Source organism: Anopheles maculipalpis, chromosome 2RL, assembly GCF_943734695.1.
Source record: "Anopheles maculipalpis chromosome 2RL, idAnoMacuDA_375_x, whole genome shotgun sequence".
Classification (NCBI taxonomy): domain Eukaryota; kingdom Metazoa; phylum Arthropoda; class Insecta; order Diptera; family Culicidae; genus Anopheles; species Anopheles maculipalpis.
In genome coordinates, this window is record NC_064871.1 from 1,228,439 (window position 1) to 1,254,666 (window position 26,228).

A 26,228-nucleotide genomic window follows, 5' to 3' on the forward strand; every position below is an offset into this window, starting at 1 on the left:
CGACCAGTTCTTTGCTAGATATCGTATTATACATGGAAACTTATTCTGAACCGAGGGAAACGAGTTGCCACGCGTTTTGTTTCAAATTACTCACAAAAAAGGGTTGTTTCTATTTCACCTTCCACCCACACAGTACGAAACAAAAACGAAACCGCCAATAAAAAAAGAACCGTAATAAGAAGGGTCGCTGGACAATGCGGCTTCGTTGCCCACGTTTTGGTCAGTTGGTGATAAGGGAGAAGACGCAAGAAGTGAAAAAAAGCATCGGAACAATTCATAATCAGCAACAACGGAACTACCTCCACTGTTTGCCACGTTTTATGAGCTTCTGTTAACTTGGCTGCTTCCAAAATGGACAACGGACAGCTTGTGTCGAACGAGGGAACAAGCAAACGAGCAAAAGGACACAAAGTTGGTGATGAAGAGGTGTCACACCAAAGGAAAAAAACGCCTACGAAGATGGTGGTAAAGAGTCCAAAGCCCGCTCAATATGAGTCTTGCAATGTGTACTGTTTGCTAGGAGAATCTGATTGTGGCTGAGCTCTCCCACTTTAAAACGCGCGCAGAAACTACCAAACTAGCAGCAGCTAGCGGAGGTTTCAGGATTTATTTCTGCTTCCCAGTGGGAAGAAGGTGGGAGATAAAGCGTTAAACGAAGGTTAAGAGTCTCGTCAGTCTGAGGCTGATGTTACTGAATTTATAGGAAAATTTTATTTCAGCAAATTGTTTATGATAAAATTTTTTATTTTTCCAACTCAAGCAGTTCAAGCATCGGAAAGGTTTTACACAAATTTTAAATTAGTTTTTAAAATCCACTTGTTCAACAAAGAGTTGACATGCATCACACTTTCCCCCCCGATCACTTTAGTCGCTCGAAATAAAGTCATTTGAACGCTTGCACATGTTCCACCGGGTGCACAGGCGAGGCAGCAAACCTTCGCGATGCAACGCACTTGGCACTGCAATCAACTGTGAAAAACAAAAACAAACCCTTCTCTTCCATTTCTTTCGCTCTTTGAAAACTATTCATTTCGCTCTCTCGCTCTCTCTCACACACACACCAGCAGATACAGCGAGGAGAAACGTTCACACAGTTTATCTAGCAAACTGCATCTCTTTGCTCATACACACACCTCGGGCTCTCTTCTTCTGTCTAGTCGTCTCCAACGATGAGTGGCTAGAAAACTATCCCCTCTCTCTCTCTCTCCCAATCTCCCTTTTTCCATCCCGCACGCACACACCCATCATTCGCATACTCGTTTGGGATGAATTTTCCCAGCCACTAGATCGATTTTTCCATCATCGTCTAGATGCGAGTTGCGAAAAAGAAGGCTTCCTCGTCTGAGCACGTTGCTATGGCATTGCGTTGCTGGGAAAAGTAGTGAGATGAAACCCGCCCAACCACCAACAGTAGGAAAGAGATGTAGAGAACGAAGTAAAGCTTTGTGCCAACTGCAACGGTGCAACGTCGTGCCGTCGTCTAGGCGTTCGGAATAGTTTCATAGATAAAAATTCGTACCAGGAACTCATGTACTTCAGCAGGCACCTCCGTCCGTGACAAGCGCTGGCAAACAGCTCCAACTTTCCCCCGGTTCACCACCTTCCCGACCCCTTCCGAAAGACACGGGTGCGAGCTTAATCCCCACCAGAGTCTAGAGAGGTGGCAGGCGCTTGCATCGGTGCATCGGGTATGATGCACTCGACACGCTGCCACGGCCGACTAGTTGGCCTTGGGTTCGAGCCGTGTTGCGATGTGGAAGTGGAAGCTCCGAAGCGCACTTACATCCATTGTGACTGACTGCACTGTGAGATGCAGCCAACACACAAGGGCAGGGGACGAGACAGGGGAGAGGGGGTGAGCCAGAGTATGGGTGAGTTGCAGTTGCAGTTGAAAATAGCTTCATAACGACAGCGACAACACCACCACGGCACACTACTATCGACGATGTGCGCGTTGTAAGTGGACGATGACGTTTTTTCCCCCGTTTAGTTTAAAAAAAGACCCCAAACTTCGCCCTCTTTTCGTGCCTGGCAAGTGTTATGGCCATTGCGCAATGAAGAAACTTTCACTTTCTTACAGCTCATGCGAAATAACGCCCCATCGAAGTGAGAAAAAGACCAATCCCCCCCCCCCCCCCCCCCCCACCTTTTTGGCAAACCACAACAACCAGGGCAAACAGGTTTTGTTGATGCTTTATTTTGGCTTTTCAAAACAACTTGGCCTTCTTGCCCAAATAGCAATCGTACACGGCGTACGCCGTATCGCATGGGTTCGCCCGCCGTAGGTCACACTGCTTCACGTAATCCTTCGCCTTGTCCGCATCCATCAGCTTGGTGAGGAACTGCTCCAGCTTGTCCTTCAGCACGACGCCCTGCTCGTCCACCAGGCGCAGCTTTTGGAAGAAGCACTGGACAAAGCACTGGAAGCAGAGGAGCAAATGACTAACAGATGCTAATAGTGTGTGAATAATGTGTCACCTTTGTTGCTTGATCCGGATCTTTAATGGCTTCACCAGCGGCCAGCTTCTTTGCCGAGCTCTCCGTAATTCCACTAGACTCGATGCAGTGCAGCTTGTATCCCTTAACTTCCGGCAGTTCGGACAGTTCCTGCTGACCCACTACGACCTGCTGCGAGAAGAAGAGAAGCGCACTCCATCAATCAATCACATTCTGGACGAGTCAAACGAGTTCCTTGACCGACTTACCCCGGCGAAGGTCAGGAGGATGGTGGCAAACGCGATTAGCACTTTCGCTGCCATCTTTTGCGAACACACTTTGCCTTTTTGTGAACCGATACGCTGGAGCTGTGAACAACAACTGAGCGAGGAATTATCTCCTGGTTGTGAATCTTATATTTAACACAAACTGTGGCCGTGGGGTTGGAGTATGATTGTGTTGGGGGGGAAGTGTTGGAGATAATTAAAAATTCTATCCCATCGCTAGAAGCGTCTGTAATGATAATTGCACCTATTGATTCTCAATTGATTCTCATCAACAGTCGTCGTCATCATCATCATCTCACGCTAGAATAAGATTAAGCACAAATCGTTGTTGTGTGGGAGCTGCTTCCGATGTTATGTTCCTTTCTGTGTTGACCTTTAAAGCTTGCTCCAATTGTAGGAATGTGTCTTTCAAAGACGTCTACGATAGATCTTTCATATTCACCTTAATCTTTTGGATCAAATGACTGATCTAAGCGTCTACAGAGCAACAATTCATGGACCACAAGTTCGATCATCTATTGTAACACGAGTATTCCGTTCCATTTGCCATTTTCGGTCATTATTCGGTTATCATTTCCTTATCGAACGAACAAATGAGGGATGATCTAAACCTTAAACTAACCTTAATTTAAGGTTCCCTATTTGAGCCGAGGTAAGGCGACATCGGCGGTTGGACACGGCAACTACGTTAGGTTCAGCATATCTATTATGTCATTTGATGGACGACTAATTAGTCGTAAAGCCAAGAAGTAAAAGTCTATCATATTGTCCTATTTGATCCTAAATGTAACATAAACATCCAAGTACAATCGCTCCCAAATAATACATTTACTAATTGGATGTAAGCTAGAGAACATGCGATGAGAGCGATGAGAACATTTTCCATTAAGTAATCATGAAAAAAACACACTCTTCTAGTTCAGGTGAATGTTAAGAGCACTGAGAACTATCTGTGTGGATGCAGCGTGCAGTTTATAGGTCATTTTCATGAGTCCATTTCCTGCTTCCTTCCACATTGTATTATGTTCAGAAGGAACAGGCTTAAGACAAACAACCACCGCTCAAAACTGATATGGCAGCATGCTCTAAATACAGAAAAAGATCCAACAAAGATGATTGATTAGGTTATGGCACAAGATAAATGATTGAAAAATGAAACAACTAATTAATAATCGAAAAGAAAAATAAATTAGAAATAAAGAAAAAGCCGTCAACTGTCTGGCTCAACAACTGCTCTATAATTAAGATCATAAACCCCCCTCATTCCTACCTCGAAATGCATTTCCAATGCACGCAAACCACAAACCCGAAAACACACCCGAACATGCAACCATCATCATCATCATCATCATCATTAAGTTGTTCTCGTGCCTCATGTCTCGTGTTCCTTGTCCACATCATCGTACAGCTTCTGCTTCTTTACTTCTAAATTCGTCCCTTCCCCCGCTGCCCAGCTACCTGCCTGTGTCTGTCTGGCCTGGCATTCGACACACAATTTTCGGCCAACTCGTCGGCCAGCCCCGGGAATCCTCCGTACGCTCCTGGCACGCTGGTAGAAACAGTATTTCGAATAAATTATCGAAAAAATCACACGAGCGCGCGCGCCGGTCCTGCCCTGGATGCTGTCGGTCCCAGCCTGTCGACCGGCTCGGCCGGCTCTTTCTCTCCCTCTCTCTCTTTCTCACCCTCTCAGTATGTTTTCTCCTTTCTGTGTGTTTCTGCATTCACATCCGCGTGTGCAACAGCCACTTTCTGGGTTCGAAAAACCGCCTTAAAAAGGCGTAAAATGCAAATGTGAAATTCAACCGTACGTCCAAAGGGGTATTGCCCCGAAACTGTATTATCCTTTGCTTAGCACGGTTAGAATCGAACCGAAACGAAACAGGAAAAGGGGAAAAGCCGCCACATCCTGCCAGCCTCGAAAAACCGGTCCCAGACGGTCGCCGTACGAAGGGTGGAAATGAGCCAAAGGAACCGTTTTTTCACCATTCTCGATCGATTTATCTCGCACTCGGCACCGTGATGTGTATGTGTGTTTGCAGTGTTGCCGCTGTGTGTCCTTCTCGGGATGGTTTTTTAGTGCCTCCTGCCAGTGCTTCACTCCTGGCCGAATCGTTGCGGATCGATAAAAAATTTCCCACACTCGAAATTCCGAGATCTTTGCGCCCTCGTGTGTGCTCTCGCTTCGTACAACGACGCGGCCCGACGTTGGTCGCTTCTTCTTCGGCTGGAGCGAGTTCTTGTGTTGCCGAAGGGAGAAAAGCGATCGATTTTGAGGCACACACGAGTGTTGATTTACCATTCGTCCGAATAACATTTGATGCTTTTTTCGTTATAAATTGTTTCAAGACTTTTACTTGCTTCAATTTTACATGTATGATCCACACACACACACACACACACACACACACACACACACACACACACACACACACATCCCTCAAAATCGACAATGACCTACCCTTCGAAGGTATACATTGAACCATCAACTCGATCGACGAAACCAGCCACCATCACATCAAATGGGACGGTTTATGATGGTTTTTTTTTTTCGTACAGTGGTGCGAAAGAGCCATAAAAATGGGTAGTAAACTTTTATGAAAACCCATATAAAATCGTCCCAATGTGCAGAGCTACCCACCAGAAACACCCGTACAACACAATCACAATCAAAGAAGAGGGGTTTTTGGATGGCCCAAAAGACGGGTGACGGGTTCTTTGGGAGCATTGCCGCCAGGGTGTGTTTATATACATTTTTATTACAACTGTTTCATCTAAAAACTCCCCAAAACACGATGTTACCTACAGAAACTCATCTTCCTCTAGTACTTTTATAGTCGATTAATGGTCTTTTTCCAGTTTCGACTGGCAGTTCGCATCCGAAAGCGCATCACCCTGGTAACACGTGTCTGCTATCACAGCCAACAGACAACAGCTGTTTTGATCGAACCAGTTCCCGCGCAAAACGTAGACCAGCACAAAACTAGTTTCATCTCTTGCTCTTGCATTTGGCAAGGCCTAGGACCACGGCTGCAGACTAGTTCCGCACCGGACAATGCAGATGCATCCGAGTGTCTTAAGACGATGATTCCCCACCATTCGCATGCTTGCTTAGCAGCGCAACTATCGAGTAGAGCAGAAAACCCGATCCAGCACCAGCACCCGACATGAGTTCCGGAAGCTTTCGAGCCCGTTTTCTGCAAGTTTCTGCAGTTTTTCACCGGCCGCGCTCGATCTAGCCGGCAAATAGCCCTCGAACGAGCCAGAGGAGCTAGAGGCTGAAGCTTTCGGGCCGCACAAACTCACAACCACCGTTAGAGTTTGAGGAAAAACGCGCTCTATTGCAATCGAGGTAGGCTGCTTGGTGCTTCCCCTATGGCAACCAACCCATCGAAGCAGTCGAATTTTTTGAGAAAAGCGCAAACAGCGAAAAACAGAACGAAACGAACAGACATGAGCGAGTGAGCGTTGTTTATTTCAGCTGCACATTTTCTGAAATTGTAACAAGAGAGCATGAAACATCGGATGCTAACGCGGCCCATCGAACGCCAGCTGCCTGCCCGGCGGTCCGGATCTGGTTCACGCTCGGTACACACAACCACACGCACGCACCACATACACGCCCATGCCTGCTGCTTCTCTCCGCGCTCATCTTGTGCGCATCTTTTTTTTTCCCCTGCGTTCCGTGCCGTGTTTTATGTTCCTCTGTCTTGTTCTTGTGCTGTCGCTGTCTCCTCGGTTTTGTTGTGCCGCTGTGTTCTGTGTTCCTCGTTGGGTTCTACCTCTTCGGCGGGTTTTTATGTTGCGCTCTGTGTAGCTTCCCCCTTTGTTTACATAGCCAACATAAATGCTGGCGAACCGGTTAGAAAGATGGTGGCAGCAGGTATATGGCACGATTCCCAGAGACAACCCCGACGCTGGCGATGTCTTCGTCTTCGGACATCTTTCTTTCTCGGCCGGGGGAAAACGAACGACAAGGCTAGAAGGAGTTTGAGAAGCATAAAACTCACCGAACCGAGCAGACCCATTCCGACCATTTACCGTTCTAGGCTAGAAAACAAGAAGCCCACCGAAGGAAGGAAGAGCTTCATTAATGCCGAACCGAGTTGCGAAAAGCCTTCCGAAAAGCCACCATCTAGCAGGCGCGTCGAAGAGCTTTTTGTAGAGTTACCATGGCAACACACACATACGTGCGCACGCACACTTGCAGGAAGATAGATATCGAGAAGTTGGCGTTCGCTTCTCTTTCGTGGAGGAATTTCAATTTCCGGTATTTCAACAAAAATTTTATCCATTCTACCAGGGCCACATGGGTTTGGGCAGGGCTTCGATGCCTTTTCTCGGAGCACATCCAGCCAACCGTGTCCGGAAACGCATGGGCATCATGTGCAACGCTAACCAACCGACAGCGCGAAGAAGGTAAAGAAACCACGCGTACACGCGGTCTTTGGCGGTCTTGTTTGTGCTTTCCGCACGGTAAACGCGAAGAACTGGAGAGCTAAAGAACATGCGATAATGTTCCATGTTAACGAACACGTTTGTGGCAATCGAGCAGCACAATGCAATTATTCTTATACTTCGTTCAATCGTTTTATCGTTCAACAAGAAATTGAAAGAATCGTCCGTTGTTACCTTTCTTCAACTTTTCAAACAAAACCCCCAACAAACGCGTGTGTTCTCTCATTCATAAAATGCACAACCAAACGCACACGCTCACTCGCTCGCTTGCTCGTTCACCCAACATCGTCGTGTGCTGGTGCTTCCCCATTCGGCGTGGCGTTACGCACCAACGCTTCCGCATGCTGACGCCGACGCCGTTCGCGTACACTCGCCACGTGTCGCCGCTTGTGCTCGCTCACACGCGCTCGTACGCGCTCTGTCTCTGTTCACCTGACTAGCGCGCGCGGACATGCAGACATGTTTCGGTCGGGCAGTGGGCGCCCAAAAACCCCGAAAACAGGCCACCTTCCGAGTGCCCTATTCTCCTGTGATATTGGATAAAATTTTTGAAGAAAATGTAGAAAACTGAAACTGCGATAATGAGATTCCCTACCATCCGGATGTTACACGCCCCCGTGTACGGCTACAAACACCGGCCACCCTGGCTGCATTTCCTGGTGCATTGCCAAAAAAATCGCCGGGGGGAAGACGAGCGGATGCCCAAAATTGTAGTACCCCAAGACCATTGAGCATTACCCAAAACTACGAACTTTTTGGCAAACTTTAACCACCACCACCACCATCACCACGGACTGTGCTTCGGTCTGGTTGGGGTGTCGAAGTGACACACACGCGCTCTATCGACGATGCTGCTCCCCAGTTTGTTGGGGTCGGAGCTCGCGAGATTTCGTAAATCCCCCGGTAGCAGAACAGCAGGTTGATGTGGAGGAATTTGTTCGCCCGTTCCGATCGGTACCGACCACGCAACCGAGCGACGACCACACGATGATGATGGGCTGGGCCTGGTTTGTTTATCCAATCGTACGCGTACACACCTTCCCTTCGGAGGGTGAGCACTGGCCAGGGTTTGCTCTCTGTGGTGCTGCGAACTGGTTTTCAGTTTTAGACCCGATCCGTTAGCAGTATAGTATGCGAAGCGATAGGTGTACTTCGGATTGCGTGTGTCTTCCAAGCATAGATCGCCCCAGAGCATTGCCGGATGCTTTTCTTACTCTTAAATTATAAGTATTGTATTGTTTCGCAGATGAACTACATTTACGAATGACGAGTATGAAATGCCTAAACATTAAATAGTTCGCCATGAAAAGAAAGAAATTCTTTTGCGAGTTGAAGCCATCGATTTAACGGTAGATTAGCAACAAACAAGAGCTAAAACTTGAAGCCAAATCCAGCCGGGTTAGTTGATGCCACTTGATGTCTTCACCACCACCATATAAATAGCTAAATGGCACAATCGCGCTGCACCATTTCCGCATCGATTGTGGTGCATAGTGCAGTGTGTTTCTGTGTCCAGCATGAATACAAATCTTTCGTTCGTTTTTGCTCTGATCGCGCTACTTGTGAGTCCCGTACTGTCCGCCTCGGTTAATAGGATTATAGGTGGCGAAGAAACGGCACCCCATGAGCTGCCTTATCAGGTGTCACTGCAGTGGAATTATAACAATGCTTCCATCACACCGATGCACTTTTGCGGTGGCGCTTTACTGACCGAGACTTGGCTGTTGACGGCGGCGCATTGTAAAACTTCCTACACTCCAGATGGATTTACAGAGGTAGTGGCCGGGGCACACAACGTCTTAGATCGCGAGGAGGACAATCAGCGACGAAAGATGGAGCTTATAATCGTACACGAACAGTACTGTGGGACCGTTTGTCCGTACGATATTGCACTGATTCGCGTTGCCCATCCGTTTGTACTGACAGATCATGTAAAACCGATCCGATTGCCAACGATAAATGAATCATTTCACGGAAGTGGCCTGGTTAGTGGTTGGGGAGCTGTTACACCGGCCATCATTCCGGAGTATCCCGATACACTGCGAGTGAGTACTTGAGATGTTTTGTAGAACAAAATGCACCTATATAATAATCACTTCCCTACTAGAAAGTGGTTTTGCCGCTAGTGGACTACGACGATTGCCGACAACTGTGGTACGATGTGAGTCATCTCGCCGAAACGAACGTGTGTGCTGGACCGGAGGATGGATCCAAAGCATCCTGCTCGGCCGACTCCGGTGGACCGTTAGTCACGATGAACGGAACGCGCGTGAGTGAAGAACCCGTTCTAATAGGACTAGTTTCGTGGGGACCCTTTCCCTGTGCGTCTCCCTGGCGACCAAACATCTTTACCGGTGTCGCCTACTTTGTCGACTGGATTGAGCAGCATATAAAGTAAACGGGTCAATAAAATGTACTGTACTGGGTCAAATAAATGTACACATCGACGATATTCGATCATTTCTATCCGGACCACAGGATTCTGTCAAAAGTACATTTGAAAGCATATTGCAGCACTTTGCCTGGGTGGCTGTTAAGAACGGTAACACGTGTACGTTTACCGGTTTGGTTGCGTTGCCGGTTTGTTGCGTTGGGAGAGATAGTCGTGCGCAGACGCGTTGATGGTGGCGATACATGGTGTACCTACTGACCGGCTGTTGTCCGGGTGGGTTTTGTGAAATTTTTCGTACTTCTGAGTTCGATCCTATTCGATTCCGAAAAACGAACCTCATGCACTCACGGCGCGTCGAACGAGTTCAACCGAACGCCGGCAGTCCCGGACTCGCAGCAACCCTGGCGAAGTCGGTTAAGGCCATCCGGCGAATCTACGAGCTAGCAGGCCCGTCGGTCCGTTTTCTCCAAAAACTATTGTCTCGTTGGGAAACGGTACCAGGGCAGTAGGACGCTATCAGCCACGTGCGGAGGTAGCGCAAGAAATAACGTGGTTGCTTGCAAGACAGCGATGGATGACGCGATGATGTGCGCGTTCTTTTATTGCAGCAAAACGCAACCAGGAGTCGTGGTGTAGAGAGTGTCGAAGCCGTCGAACTCGAAGAAAACGCGACCGAGTGAGACAGGGAATGTCCGTTCCCCGTTCCAGCCGGTATTACAGAGCCAAGCCGAATCCGAAAGATCGAATCCGTTCGAAAAAGAACGAATCTTCGTCCAACAGCGCAGAACCTGGAGAAGGTTACCTCAAACGTGACGTACGCATGGGATGAACTGTGTCGTCGGAAGGATGGAAGACAACACGTGTGCGTGCATGCGTGTGTGTGAGTGCGGGCAATGTCCGCGCATGGTCGGGCCCGAAAAGAGTGCCAGCAGTTCGCAATCGGATACGGCCGAATCCCGGTTCTGCTGGCAACTACGAGGGGATGGACCCATTTTTCCAGCAAAAATATGAACCGAAGTAACAAGAACTTATGCGCCAAGGAGGCGAATGTCCGCGCAAACCGGCAGTGCTTCTAATTCTAACTCTTTCGCAACACACCATGGGAGGAATAAGTGTTCAAAAGAAGCGTTTTTTAATTAATTAATTTTCTCTGAAATTTACCGAACAATTTGGAATAAATTTGCAGAAAAATATGTTAAAGGTTTGCCGTCAAAATTGGCAAGAAAGAAACTAAATGCAGATTCTTAATAAAAATAATCCTTCAAGCTCAGTTGAAATGATACTTGAAGCGAGCATTTATGCCCACTACGCACACTAGACGGTTCCCATGGTGACTGAACAAGTTTGCTTGCCAAAGGTGATTCGAACGAAAGGCCAACAGATCAGAACAGAAATCTCCCCACGTTCTGAAGCCCTATTCTAATTCTATCATAATTTGCATACAAATGTTGCCGGGAGGCGCATGACCGCGCAGAGCAAACAACAGCAAAACGAGTTGGCGATGATGATGGTGATGACGTCAGCCATGGCAACGCACTTCGCTGCTTGCTTGCCGGTGTGTGGTGAGTACAATCTCTCCACACTAGAGCTGTACGGCTTGCAGCTGGTGGTGAGCCTTCCTCCTCGTTGCCTGACAGCCGGGTAGGACGATTTCAAAATTGAACATGTGGTTCACGAACGCGCGCAACACACGACGAAACTTGGTGCAACTTTGTTGCGATCGTTGTGTTTCCATTCCCCCTCTGTCTCTCCTCCATGTACCCTCGTCCCTTTGCAAGGGAACTCGACCAACGATATCACACTCTGGGGGTTACACTTGTCTCCAAGATGCTCGGCTGGTTTGACGTGTCAAAGACAAATCGCACTTCTTCACACTGCGACATCAGTACCAAGATTGCATACTAACGGTGCAACAGAACAACCCGCCAACAGTGCGTTATTGTATGTCGTGCGAAAAGAGCAGAAACCCCTCTGTCGCTAAAGCGGGACATCAGCAAGCGAAATCAATCAGTAGAAGAGTAATTGTTAATTTAAAACAAAATGCCTCGAATGTATTACCATTAATTGGCATTGTCCCATGCGCATAACGACAATATTACACGTTATTATTACCAGCCGCTGCCATAATTCGGCAAGCGTCTGCGTCCCTAGTGAGCTGTGTCGTAGCGATGTGTCCCAGCTTTCGTTTTTAATGATTGTGTCGCAATTCTCGGCGAGCACTACAAGCGATTTCATTCAATTGATGTCATTGTGATTTGTGATTTATCAATCCAATCAGTCAATCACATTCATAATTCGCTGAAAACATTTTCCAATAGAATAGCGAAATGCATTAATATTTAAAAGCAACAATAATTGGTGCCTTTTCCTGCTCGTTCAAATTTCCTAAACACGCCTCCATCGCGCTTTTTCATGGGTGGATAGAACAGACAAAATCACCATAGCAACACTGGTGAACGCTACTGTAACGCCCTGGTCAAAATGTTCCCTTACTAAACGTCGCTTTGGACGTGTAACTGCGCATCTCGTTCACTGTCCACACACACAGCGTACGTACGCGGCACAACCGCAACGAGCAGAGTTGATTGCCCTCTTGACTAAGAGCGCCCTGCTCTGCGCATGTCTCCCTGGTGCAGATTCATCCAAGGACATTGCCATGTCATTGACGGCGTGTGCGCGCACGGCCACGACCGCAGTCAGTGTAGTGCTGTGTAGAGTGGCGGCGACCTGCTACAAACGCTGCTGCCCTGGCCGTTGTCTAAAAAAGGTAGGAACAAGAAAACGAAAGTGAAATAACCGGACGCCACCAACAGCACCAACAACGACCAACGGGTAGACCCTGACATCAAACCGGGCCACACAAAATGAGGCCACGACCATGGATTTCACTGTCCGGCCGCGAGCGAACGCGCGTGACACTGAACTTGACTCGTAACCATGACGACCGAACAGAGCGTACATACGTCGACGCTCGGCTTGGGAACGACGCCGGCTGGTAACGGTATCCGCCTTGTTCACTGCGCTCCGGGTGGTCCCTTCGACATGACGTGATGAAAACGTGACAGCGCCATCGTAGTCGACGTCCCGAAGGTTACCGAACCGCACCACGAAGGCTGGGCGATCGAACCGACTTCCAAAAACAGCCCTGCAAAATGCATGCGACCCCGGTACAAACCTGTGAAATTTACGCGCGAAACTCATCCCGGGCGATGGCGAGTGAAATTCGTCGTGATTCGCCATCGCGCAGCGGCCGTCGTGCGTCGGACACCTCTTGCGGGGTACGAGGCTGCTACCAGTCGTGGCTGGTACACGGTACCAGTCAATGTTTGATCTCACTCACACATCCGCAAGGCAAGGCAGGGGTACGCAACTTAATGAGACCGAAAGACGGTTCCGTACTTGGTTCAGAAATTTAACTGTTATTTGATTAATTAAAAAATTAATAAAAATGTGAAAAAAAATTGAAAATTTAAAAGGTTTTTTTTATAGGAAAATATAACAAAATTGTCTAAATAATTTCATTAAGTTATTTTTGCAATAAAGCATATGTGAGCATTCTTTAAATCAAAAGGCCACAGTACATGAATTGGAAACTCGAAACAGAAACTCAAAATGCTAAAAGTTTTAGTTAAGAAAAATCGCGGTTCATCAGTTATTTGCAACCGCGAACTCCCATGAAGATATGCATAGGAAATAGCCTTTGGAAAAGTTGGACGTATAGTTTATCAGCAATCTCTCCTTTTAACTGATAACTTTTTAACATCCTAAACTCTTGTCCTGGGGCTTAAATAGCTTTGTCTTTTAATAAAAAAAACTGATTCAATGATTTTCTCATATATTCTCATACAAGAAGCATTTTCCCAGTTGCATTTTGCCATTCGATTGCGGTACCCTGAACGGAAAACACTGTTGATGCACTTTGGCGCGATGCATCTTTACGTTCGGGCTCCCTTTAACGATGCTTCTCAATTGCATTCTTACTTATTATTTCGAACTACATTCTCCATACGTTCGCCTTAGCCAGCGGCCCTTGGTCGTTACGCGAAGGGCGACCACCTCGTAAAAGCCCTTTTGCGAACGTATCGCACTAAAGGGTGAAACTTACGCCTGCTGCCAGCTGCGGTATCGTGGCGTGTATTGCGAAACTGTTGCGACCACAGGAGTCGCAACGCCACTATGCACCAATGCGATGCAGGAGGTAGTGTGCAAGTGCACTATAATGGCGCGGCCAACTATCAGTATTGTGCTTGTGGTGTGGAAGGGTTGTTCTAATAGGAAGTGATCCCTTAAACGAGCTGCAAGACGATTAAACTAGTTTATACGGCAGCCCTTCACCGTGGGTGGTTTGGTAACCGCGAGAATATTATGTTTCGGCAACATTTTTACCAAGAGATCAGCCGATCGCGGCGGTACATTTGTACTAGCTAAGAACTAAAGCCCGATTGCAAAAGGGCAGTGCAATGCAACGGCCCCAAGCCAAGGGAGGGAAACCGTTGCTGCTAACTGCAAGCGCATTCAGTGCAGGGCAATGCAACACGCGCTATGAGAGAGAGGGTAAAAACCCACGATCATTGTTTTTTTTATTTCGTTCGCGCACGATCTGTTGAACGCAGCGAATGCACTTTACTGTGATGCAGTGCAACAGCTCGCTTCCGATGCAGTAGGGCGTGTTCGGTATTGCTACCAAGCGTGTTGGATGAGTGTGTTGGTGAGTTGGATTATTGTACGGCTTTGATCACCTATCTTCTCGACAAGCAGTCGTGGCCGAGCGGTTAAGGCGTCTGACTAGAAATCAGATTCCCTCTGGGAGCGTAGGTTCGAATCCTACCGACTGCGGAGCGAAAGCTCTTTTTTCCGTCACGTGTTGTGTATATTGATATTTTTTTTCCTCCCTACGTCTTTGAGCATGTACAGTAAAATTGAAAAAAAAAAAAACAACCCCTCGTAATGAGAAATCTTCATCACACGATAGGTTATACACAGCTTGGCTCGAGTTGTCAGAAAGGGAAGGGCCCAGACCTCTCGGATAGGCGGAACCTAGCTTTTGTCGCGCCGTCGTCATCGGTTTCGCTTTGTGTGTTGCGGCAATAGCGAAACAAAACAAAATGTCTCGTAACATCTATCCACGAATGTACCAGGATCGGAGGAACTTGTACCGTTTCTTGGAGGGCACCTTACCGGCGCGTTTGCAACGAAAAGGAAGAAAACACCGATTAATCGACATACTCACACACAAATCGAATGGCGAATGTCAAGACGAAGGCGATCATGATGATGACAGCAGCCATTTCGCTAATGATCATTGAAAAATAACACTAATGCGACACCATCATCTGGAAGGTTGTGTGGTGGCCCGAGCTCGTCAGCCCGACCGTGGCCGTGTTTTCACCATTCTCGCCGGATGCAAATTTTGTGCAATCGTCGAAACGCGAGAAAGAAAATGATTGAACAGAACAGTGTCTCAGCACTTCGAGCAGGCCCCGTATATCTACCAGTGCGCAGGAAACCCGCCAACAACGGGGAGGATGATTCCCACACACCTTCACTACCCGACGCAATCCGGTGTGCAGGCACCATCGATTGGCCGAGGGACTGGTTTCTTTTTTCAGCGCCGTTGACTGCCGAATGAATGTATGTGTGGTTGTATCAGCAGCTTCTTCTGTGGGTCATTCTCGAGAAACGACAGAAAAAATCTCGCTCGAATCGAGTGCCCGCGTGACTCCAGAGAAAATGACAAAAAATAACCGGGTCTCAGAGAATTGAGGAGGCATTTCTACCAGTCTGCAGTATGGCAAAAGGTCGCCCCAAACCAAGCCAAGATGTTGTAGAGCTGAGCATGACTCGATCTGTTTGACGCTCTCTACGACTTCGATTACAATACTTGCTTGTATCACTTGTTCGGGGCAGCCTGAGACCAGTCGTGAGCTGGTAGAATGCGTGCAGCCTCCCCAAATGGCTGCGCTCCCGGTGTTGGCATATCGAGTTTAGTGGTGGTCATCGAAAGCGAACTTTCGCCGTACGCCAATCAGCGGCGAGTCCGGCCAGCTCCAACCATACAACGGGGGGGAATTGTAAGTTCGCTCCCCAACCACGCGCGATAGGGGCAGTACCGTTGTGTGGTGTGTTTCATGTGCTCTGCTGATACTGCGTTGGGGAAACCGCGAACCACGCCATTGCCTGTGCGATGATCTTCCCCACACACGCACGCATGTTTGTACATAGTTCCGATTCGCGGTCGCGTGTGTGCGCTCGCTGGGCGCTGGGGAACACTCCGACAAGAATCCGGACGTCTTCGGGGCTCAACGCCGGCTACGACATCCACAACAATGCTCTACTTTTGCCAGGCGATCAGCCAACAGTGGAGGTGGTCCTCACTCGATCGGATCGGACTGAAATTATTCGTCGGTTTCTCGCTTTCTCCTTCGTTACCATGGTTACGTGCGCACGGGTTTTCGTTCGCTCGCGGCTGTTGCGGCGCGTAGAGCAATCGATTAGCTTTCGCTCGTCTCGTCGTTCGGGCCCGATCCAATTGGAGCCCAACCTCCTTCTTCCCGAGCGTGTGGATATTATATTCGGTCGAGCTTTGGGAGCTTCGGAGCCTAAAGTGGTGCGGATGGCATGTTTTTCGGATACCGAGCAGGTCACACATATTGGAGTTCGGTTTGGGGTTGGGGTTTTTCATGATGCAGCGCTTTTGTGGCTTGCCGAGGGCTTGCACAAGCTGACAACACGAGAAAGCTCTACCGAGAAAGGACGGTTCGGGGAAGATGCTGTGCGCGCGAAGGGAATTCTCGAGACGGCTTTATGGCTTATGTGTGTTTGGAGTAGTTGGGGTCGGGCAAGCTTTAGAATCGATTCGACTGACGGTTCTCGTTTTCCCGTTGAAAGTGTTGAACAAAGTCAAACTAACAAATGTGCATCAAGATTTCAACCGTCAGAAGAAAAGGGCTTTCGGAAGTCCTCACGAAAAAGCTACCGGAAATGGTAGATAATGAAAAATCGATGTCGCTTATCTCAACGAAAACGGTTCCTCGAGAAGCTTTTTGACCGGTGATGCTTTGTTGCGTCGGTTTAAAAGCATCAAGAAAATAGCTGCACGAAATGATCTTTGCACCAACATTCTCTTTCCATGGAATTACATTTAAAACTGACACACCCCACACTATCATTCGATTAGTTTTGTTTGAAAAAGGTTAAGATTTTCGTACCCGTAAACGTCGCTTGCATTTGCTGGTGTTGGGAAGAACTTTTCTCCTCGACCACTGCCACCCTAAATCGATATTTGGCTGATTAAAGCCGAGCTTGCAGTTTTCCGTGTTTGCTGTGGGAAGTGTGCCAAATAAAGCACCAGAAGCATGCAACCACGGTTGGTGCTGCTGACGTTGGCGCTGACGATGATGATGATGATGATGATAAACGGTGCCGCATCGGTGCCTATTATATTTAAATTTTTGACTTTATCGCTTGTCGGCCATCTTTTCTAGTTTAGCACGGTGCATCCCTGTATCGATTTCGTCGCTATTTTTTCTGCCCATTTTCGGTGCGGAATTATGCTTATTGTGCTTGAGTAGCTCCATTTAAACAATCGTTTGCATATATGTAGAAAGCCATCATACATCAATGCAGAGACTCTTGTAATTTTATATAGTTTAAGAAGGGAAAAAAGCACACCTGTTGCTTGGTATAAATGTATGTAAATAGGTCACAGAAGGACAAGGATTAGGAGCTTTTCAAATCTTCTTCCAAAAGTTGTAGTTGCCAGCAGTTTTAAGAAAAGACATTTGCATAAGATGAGCTTCAGCACACCGACTTCGTCCAGTTAAGTCTAATGCAATGAATATCACCATAATCGGACACAAATGCACACACGTTCTGAAGACCACCTCGGAGCGTTTGGCAGCATTTGCTAACACTTAAAATTCTTTACGTGGGCCGCTGCTTCGCGTTCCGTTGCGGTTGTACCGTTTAGGTATTCTCGTCTGGCAATCGTTGTAGGCCTTCCATTTGTACACCTGAATTATCATATGAAAAGGATGCGCGAGCAGGGATAAACCTCGCACCTTGCAGGTTAACAAAGCCCCATTACATATTAAAGCCCATGAAACACCTTTGCCAACTGGTGCCGGTTTCACAGCTCTATCCGACTGGTGGTAAATGTTGGATTCTGAATCCACGCCAGGATCTGCATCCTTTCCCGGTTTCCATACCTGGCCAAAGTACACATACATACAAAAGCGTAAGCGCCATGCCTTCGAGTGCCCTTCGTGTGGCTGGAGCTGCTGTCTACGAACTGTGGTATTTCGCACGCCAATGTTTCCCCACCTGATTGCGCAATCGGATATGGATTTTTATTATTATTTATATTGGTATTATCCGTACCGTTTTTAATGTTGGTGTTGGGGGCACTTTGGCTCGAAGCAGGAAACAGCAGCAGCAGCACCATCTTGGAACCGCAAGCAAGAAAAAGTGCCGCTCGGGTGCCAAGGACCAAATTGTTCGGGGGAGAAACTCCCAACGGTAGCCATAAAACATCACGATTCGTATGGAAATGAAGTGAAGCTACATTGTACGGCTGCCCATGGTAAGGTAACTCCGCCGAGGACAGATGTCAATTTCGCAACGCGTGTTGTATGCATCTTTGAGGTTGTTCAGGGACGGGAAAAAGCGCACAAATCGAAAGGATGATGAAATTTTGAATGCTGATTCGATACCGATCGATACGCGTATCATGCAATGGCCATAGGAATGAAGGGTAGCTCTGAGTAGCGAGCACTTGATGCCCTGCATTGTTGTGTGGGACGACTGCATTGCAACTACGTCGACCCTACACACTCTTTCAGTCAAGGTGAGAAAGGGTGACATATCCACACTGAAATAGATGGCAGCCACTAACACCTTCCTTGCGAAGACGGCGAGGACGACGAATGACCGATACAGAACTGGACCGGAACCGGAAGAAAGCCATAAAATCGTATATACGCCACCACCACCACCATCGTCATCATCATCAGCAACGGTAGCACCATCAGTATCATGGTGACGACCATTGTTGGTGTTGGAGTGCAGGAGGCGACATATTTCCTATTTAGTTTCCCGTCCCACGACAACTGGATCATGTGGAATCAACCGGAACTCATGGTTCCGCTGGCAAGGCATCAACTGGAGCAAGCATATACAACGGAACACACACACAAAAACGCACAAACACACCGTTTTATTGATCGTACAGCATTTGCCACAACATTTGCGCGAATTATGCGGAGCCCTAAAGGATTTTGCCGGGTAGAAGCGGGAGGCAATCTGAACCCGGGCTAAAGAGACCGGTATGCCAAATAAAAATAAACCCTCGACGACAAATATAGCAACAAATCGATGGGACACGCCACTCGTCTGCAGCGTCTGAAGTCGGCATGTGTGTGTGTGTGGTGTGGTGTGGTGTGGATATCCACCAATGTGAGGCTACATTTTCGGAAAATGGGCATCGATTTCGCATTCGCCCAGTTTGGGGGAAGGTTTCTGCTGCTCGAGTTAATGATGTCCCCCGTGAAATCTACGAATGTCACCGAGGGAAGGGAAGAGGGAGAGTTGTGTGCGGGGGTCAATCTCGGGGACGTGGATAAATGAAGCTATTCCGCTCGTTTGCTTCCGACTATTTGAAGCGAATGTCGTTGACGTTCTTGGCGTTACTTGGAGCGATACTTCTGTCATTTGGCCGTGACCATTGCCCATCATTCGGCGTATCAGAGGTGATGGTGCTTTTCCTTATTCATCCGTCTTAGCCGATGAGATATTAGGACAGCGAAAGACTGTATAGAAGAGAAAATAGGCCCTGCTTCACAACCAACAGCGGGCAAAGATTACTTTATCGATTGCAAGAACGGATGATCTTCTTCCAACGGATGGGAACTCGAATAGCACACGAGTGGGTACATCTTCCCTGCTCACGATTATGTATTGTAGCATCAAAGCGGATGATAAGCTGTGACGTCTTGTCGGTACACGTCAGGTGCTGACGAATCGTAAGGAACACACGATGAGCTCTGGCCGACAATAATGGTGCAGAAGTTCATCATCCGGATATTAAGATGCGAGATATTTCGTGGTAATCAAGGGCGATGATGAGCCGGCGCACGACCAGAATGTCGAGAACATTCCTTTTGATCATAAATAGCTAATCTGCTTCGGCGGCGAAATGCGACAGCGGTCATTTAAGGGTCATATTCCAGTGTCGCTAATTCTGCTCAGCAGACGTGAGAGGGAATTTGCCAATGTTATGCACACCGTTTATTATAGCTTCAAAAATAGCTCCACTTGAAAGTCTAGCCAAGAGCTTTGCTTTTTATAGATAAGAGATATGAATAGCTGCTGCTACCGTGAACATTTTACGACAGAATTTTCAAAGTTCCGTCTTTAGTTGGAATATGAAACGGAGTGGAAACATTCGCGATTGCGTCCGTTGACCCTTGCCAAACGTGTCGATATTGCGAAATTCAGCAGAAAACCAAGACAAATCGGAAAATTCCTACACTGTAACTGTGCAAATCAAGTAGTGGAAAGCATAGGCCCGCCCTAACTCCCGTTACGGGTCCGGGCGTCATTCGGCTTTGGCCAATTATTGCCAAGACACAACAAACGACTCGACCGCTCCATCGGTAAACGAATCTGCTTTTCGAAGCAGTTAACACCTGTTAATCGAATGAAATTGACCCGTTAAGAAGAGGATGGCGAGCCTTTGGCGTCCGGCTTTCCCTCCGTGGGTTCCCAATTAGGCACGGGCACACGGGTTGTGATGTTTGGGGTTTCTTGTTTTACCACGTGTAGCGCGTGTGTTCTGCGTACCGTGACCATAGGTTGTGCGAGCCCCGTGACGAATTATTTTTCGACTCAACCAAACAAACAAATTGACGAGTTTGATTATTGCTCATGAAATTGGCCGAAACTGGCTGTGGTGTCTTCTGTTTTCTGACATTTCCCTGCCCTGCAGCACTCGCACACACGTTGCGTTCCGCTGCGGTTGAGCGATTGAAGAACATGCAGCGCCTGAATGTATGCAATGTGCGACCAACCATTTGGCGATGTCTCCATTCCATGCATGTTTGGGGGGATAGGAAGACGTCCAACGTTCCTGCGCATAGCGCATAACAAATGCTCCTCTTCTCACACGACTCACACACGGACTCTCACTCTCTCGCTCACTACGCACTCGCTCTCAAATTAGTGCAGAATCATCTTGTCATCCAGCGAGTGAGTAAATTTTCCGAGACTAGCAAAACCGGAATGTCCTGCGGCAGGTGAAGTGGAAAATTCGCGCACCATTTGCCGAACCGACGGCGGTCACGGTACGGAGTAATCGAGCTGTTCGGGAGCCAAAACCTCCCTGTGCTGGTACGGAACGAGTAACATCTGTGCCTTCCCACATCGGTGCGTTCTCGAACAGCTGTTCGGTTTGACATTTGAAGTCACGCAGTAGGCCATGCGATGCGCCCTCTCGGCTGTTCGGGCTCTCTCACGCGTTGATTTCGATTTGCACCATGAGCTGCAACGATGTGGTGCGATGCTTGACATGGTCTCAACGGTAGTTCGGACCACAAATGGTGACAAATTGCTAAGCATCATGTCTAATTTGCACTTTGCTCTGACATGCTTTACCAGTGGGGAGCATCCGGTTCTACCCGCAGTAGAGCTAGGACTTGCAACTGTCAACTGAAAACTGCATTTTTAAATAATAAATGTATTATTTTTTAAAAGTTTAGAATGGGAATAACGAGTTCAACGCAAACGTCTCCCTGTAGGACTTCTAGGTTACGGTGGCAGAAAAAGGGGGTTAAACGACTCATGTGGGAACTCGAGTCGTCTAAAATTAGCTGTTACAAATTTGTCTCAAATGGATGGAACCATTTCACGCCATGTGGAGCCATGGAGTGTTCTTTGCGACAAAAAATAACACAAATGCTCAATCGTCCACTCATTCGCTCTTGTTCGCTTTACATTCCACCTTTGCACGAGGGTCTGATGATAGTGTCTGAAGAATTTAGCTTTTGTGGCTTCACTGATGATTCCCGGGTTCAAGTTACTCCAACTTCCGAGCGGTGCAGAATTACTTTCGGTGCATCTGTGTCGGTTGTCTTTCTGTGCAAACGGATTTCCTGTGGACTGTTATTTACTTGGCATTGTTTCACTTCCAATGAACTGAACTCGAAATTTTTGCAACCACATGTCACACATTACGGTAACAGCTGGTTGTTTTGTGACGAAGGATAATCGTCGAAAGTGATTATTTTGTTCTGCATAAGCCAAAAAGAGCAACCAAATCAGCTCCAAATGGGCAAACTCTCCCAAACACACCTCAAAGAACTACATTTCAATGCGTTCCCGTTAGTTCAACAGCATTTGTTTCCCGTTTTGTGTGCGCAATTTTCAACATTTCGCGAACGTATTTAAGAAAAGAAAATTCACCACTAACTGACTACCGGTACCAACATGATCGGGCGACATGCAAAAGCATTTTGCACTTGGAGCAGGGAAAAGTCAACCCAAAAAAGGCAAAACCACACAGCACGGAGGAACTCAATTAGCGGTTCACTGGCATGCCTTTCAGCGGTTTGATTTGATCAGCAAAGATTAGTACAAAGCCTTTTGGGGACAGCAAAAAACACGGACAAATAAGCAGAATGCCGATGGCGAGGAAGAAGAATTTGCGAAAATAAACTTAAAAAAAAAAACCGATCCCGCTGGCAGTGGGAGGTTTCGCTCGAATGGGCTTTTCCTTTCATTCCCTTCCCCCCAGGCCTTTGGAGCAATCAAAATAAAACCGAAGCGGGATGATTAAATCTTGCCGAATGCCGATTGTGTCACGGTCGAGGAAAACTGTACCAAACGACCAAACCGGAAAAAGCCACAAAACCGAAAGGAAAGGAAAGAAAGGCAATTGCTGCTGCTGCTGTTGCAAGCTTTAATATCGGATTATTTATCTGGAGCAATTAATGCGCCTTGTTCGGAAAGGAACGGGCCAGTGGGTGAAAGGGGGGTGGGGGGGGTCTCCACAAAGTTTTATGGTGGGGTGGGAGGAGTGTGGAGTCTCGCTGTGTTATAGATTCAATTTCGTCCGGAAACCCATTCGGATCATTGCCGATGGATTGGTGGAAAAGCGATCGAATGGCCGCTGGGTTGCGCGGTATGGGCGATCAATCTGGCAGATTTTCATTGCCCTCTCCCCGTTCGCATGACTTTCCCAACTTTCACGTCGTAGCTTCTGTGTGTGTGTGTACCGTAGTGCAACTGCAAGCTGGTAAAAGGTTGTGTTTTATGCTCGCTTTGGACAATAACAGTCGGGATGGCAAGTCGTTTGAAAATCATTTTTCAAAATTCAGCCTCTGCAGACTGTTAGAGATGGCTTATCGGAAAAGTGGGTCCTCAAATCGAGCTCACCACACCGGAACGGCCCGGTTTTGACACGTGTTAAGTGTGGCGGAAACTAAAACGCAAACCCTGAAAACATTCTCAGCTCGTGTCGTTTGATTTTTGGTCGAATTTACAATTCTCTTTTTACAGCTGTTATCTTTATCTGGGTGGAAATCGTGGGAGACACACAGGCACGATGTGCACCCGCTCGCTATCTTAATGTTCGTGGTGGAGGGTTTTTCTTTCTTCTGCAGATGGGGGATAGGTAAAAGAAGCCAGCATGCTAATAATGTGATAAAATATGCCGGCCTGTGTGTGCCGCGATACGGCTCATGGAAGGTTTCTTCATCTTTAGCTCCAAAATTGACCGATATGATTTTTGGCGCCCATTAGCATTTGGAATACATCGTTTGCGATAGAAATAACTGGGTGGAAATGTGGTGTGACCCGATGAAAGTTTTGAACAAATTGACCACCACCAATTGGAAATCCATTCCAATGCGCACCCGGCTTTCGGTGGTGAAGTTTTCCCACAGTCGGACATCCCAGGGCTTGCTGATACAATTATCCGTGCACCGGCTGTGTGGTTTGTGGTGTTTGATTCGATTTAACGAACTCATTATCAGTGCTTATCGGTGCAGTGAACGGTAGTGGAGCAGCTTTTGCGGCGTGCATTGTTGTGTTTCGATCACTTAGCATATTCATTTTACGGCTTTTCGTTTGTTAGGTTTTGTTTTGGTGGTTTTGTTTTCCATTTTCCGGCTTTCAAATCGATGCCGGTTTTCGCAACCATTATTTGGGATGAGATAAATGAGTTTGAACCAGATGTGTCGGCATTGTCGGCAGTTTTTTCTTGTAGTTTCTCGCTCTAGCCGGCATTATTATTGGACGCCAATCGTCATTAATACTCTTCTCACATTGTTGCTGTCTTTTCCAGCTGGATTTCGATTTGAATGTTTGAATTTGTGGCTTTAGGAGGATGATATTTATTGATTGTACTGGGGCATCCCCTCCTGTTCAATAGTTTAATAAACAAAAGTTATTATGACTCAATCAACGCTCAAAAAGTGCAGAACAACACTCGCCCAACAAAAGAAATCGCTCATAAATACTTTGGGACGGCTCTAAAGATGAAGATTAAACGATACTTCTCAATTTTGGCCCGAGTGTTTGCTGGAGGTTATTTTGTTAAACCCTCCCTTCGGTAATAAACGATAAAAGACTTGCAAAGTAAGCACCGCAAAAAAACGGAAGTGGATCGGACCTGCGAGATCGTTCGTGCAGGGTGACGGACGTGTAGGGAGTTGGCACAATAAAACTATACGCCATAATGACTAAAAGACTTGTGCAGAGAGGAAGAAAAAAAGCAAGAGAATTGCAAAAACGGAAAGAAGCGATGATCGGAAAAACAGATGGAAGCGATGAATGGGTCGCTCTGGAATGTCTCGCACGCCTTATGCGCTCCCCGTGAGTTTCTCGTCGTACGAAATTTTCTAATCCACAAGACGGCATCAAACGAAGAGAAAGAGAGGCAATGCTTCGAAGAGAAAGCATCCCAACCCCAAAGACCCAACACCGAAAATGTGAGCAGGGAACATACGCAACTCCAGAAACACCAAACACACATGGGCACCACACAACACCGGTAGCGCACGAAAATCGAATCGAAGCATGCGCGCGATCGCCGAATCTCCGTCTGACGTTGTTCCCTCCCGGTTCGATTTCTGGTTTTCTCTCTCTCTCTCTCACTCTCTCACTCTCTATTTTCGTCTACTTCCAGACCATGGTTTTGCGACTGGGGGTGAGTTTTCCACTGCCGTTTCTGGACCGTATGTTTGTTGTTGTTGTCTTGTGTCTTTCTATTTCTTCCGCTCGCATGACACACGAAATTGGCGGAGCGCACGAGCATCGGAGAAGCGGAGAAAACACGAACGCGAAACCCTAAAGCAGCATTTACAGCAGCGGCCAGAAGCGGCCTGTCGTCAGTCGGGTCTGTCATACTGAATTCGTTTTCGCAGCAACGCGCAGGTGACTTGGCCACTCGGTAAATGCCGGTCAAATAAAAGTGATCTCTCCCCGGGGGCAAACGCAATACAAGTTCGAACCAACCAACCAAAAGCAACCAGAACCACGCAAACTGATACGGAAGAAACTGCACCCACAGGAAGCCAAGGAAGTGAAAAAAACCCTCATCGGTGTGTCAGGATAGAGCAACGAAACTTTGCAATCAGTTGTGATAGAGTGGGCCGCGAAGAAAGACATGCCAAGTGCGAAAACTGTTTGACCCAACCAAAAATCAAAAGGGACAGAGAGATAAAGAGATAGGAAGGAAGATATTTAATCAGCAAAAAAATCTAGTGCTATATCCTTACGACACGAAAAGTCCGGAAAATTGACCCCAAAGAAAACGAGACCCCTCCTTCAAGTATTAGTCGACAGAAAAAGGGGAAAACGGTCGCAATTCGTGAGTTGTGTTGCGTGTGAGTGTGAATCATCGTCATTTTCCGCCGTCGTAGGATAAAAAGGCTCGGCCCGAGAGTGAAAAAGAGAGGGCTCGACGAAAAAAGAGAGAGAGAGAGAAAGAGAGATAGTGCACGGGAATCGAAAAGGAGACTTTTCCATGTACATTTAGTAATTATACGTCAAGGAAAGCAACTGTTACGTTACCAGACTCTCGTTCTACGGCCATACATCATAAGAGAAAAGGCATAATCCCAAGCGCTGCTATCCATTGCTAAGCTATTCGTCGTGTTTTCCCGTGGAAAATAGTCATTTGCACGCTGCCCAGAATCGATCCGTCGTTGAACTTCTTTCAAAGCTTTGCCAAGCTTTCGGCAGCGAGCGGGTTTGTGTAACAGGAACGAACACAAAAAAGGCGTTAGGATTATTTAAATAGAGCAGCTTTAAAAGCTTAGAATTACTACTTTTAGAATCATTAGAGTGTGTGTGAAAAGGGTGAATTAGTTGCTGTGTGCTGTAGTGTGAATCAAAAAGAAAAATTCAAACACTCCCCCAAGAAAGGGAGGAAAACGCAGTGTAGCGAATAAATTGACACATCTCTTCCTGGCTGCGGGCAGGATCGATCAAGTAGGCGGCTTGGTGTTAGTGTCATCATCATCAGCAGCAGCCTTCGTGCTTTCCGTGTGAGAGGTAGTGTTTGTTTGTGTGGTTGTGATAGACCGAGAAAAACTTTCGACTCCGTAGACACGGGAAAAACCTTTCGATACGCGCGCTTCCTCTCTCTCTCTCTCTCA

The 26,228-nt window shown here is 47.3% G+C and overlaps 2 protein-coding genes and 1 non-coding gene across 3 annotated transcripts; 2 read left to right on the forward strand and 1 right to left on the reverse strand.

Moving 5' to 3' along the window:
* Positions 1 to 2,193: 2,193 nt before the first annotated feature.
* On the reverse strand, positions 2,194 to 2,779 carry LOC126559380 (general odorant-binding protein 56a-like). The gene is made up of 3 exons (XM_050215530.1): positions 2,706 to 2,779; positions 2,479 to 2,625; positions 2,194 to 2,420 (listed from the first exon to the last, which is right to left on the reverse strand). Exons 1-3 carry the CDS (start codon positions 2,757 to 2,759, stop codon positions 2,208 to 2,210), a joined length of 414 nt encoding a protein of 137 aa, XP_050071487.1. The 5' UTR covers positions 2,760 to 2,779; the 3' UTR covers positions 2,194 to 2,207.
* A 5,967-nt stretch (positions 2,780 to 8,746) lies between these two features.
* LOC126559030 (kallikrein-1-like) lies at positions 8,747 to 9,593 on the forward strand. The gene is made up of 2 exons (XM_050215132.1): positions 8,747 to 9,226; positions 9,289 to 9,593. The coding sequence occupies exons 1-2, from the start codon at positions 8,864 to 8,866 to the stop codon at positions 9,577 to 9,579; spliced, it is 654 nt and encodes a 217-aa protein (XP_050071089.1). The 5' UTR covers positions 8,747 to 8,863; the 3' UTR covers positions 9,580 to 9,593.
* A 4,734-nt stretch (positions 9,594 to 14,327) lies between these two features.
* On the forward strand, positions 14,328 to 14,409 carry Trnas-aga (transfer RNA serine (anticodon AGA)). Its single transcript has one exon. It is a non-coding gene; the product is annotated as a tRNA-Ser (tRNA).
* Positions 14,410 to 26,228: the final 11,819 nt, after the last annotated feature.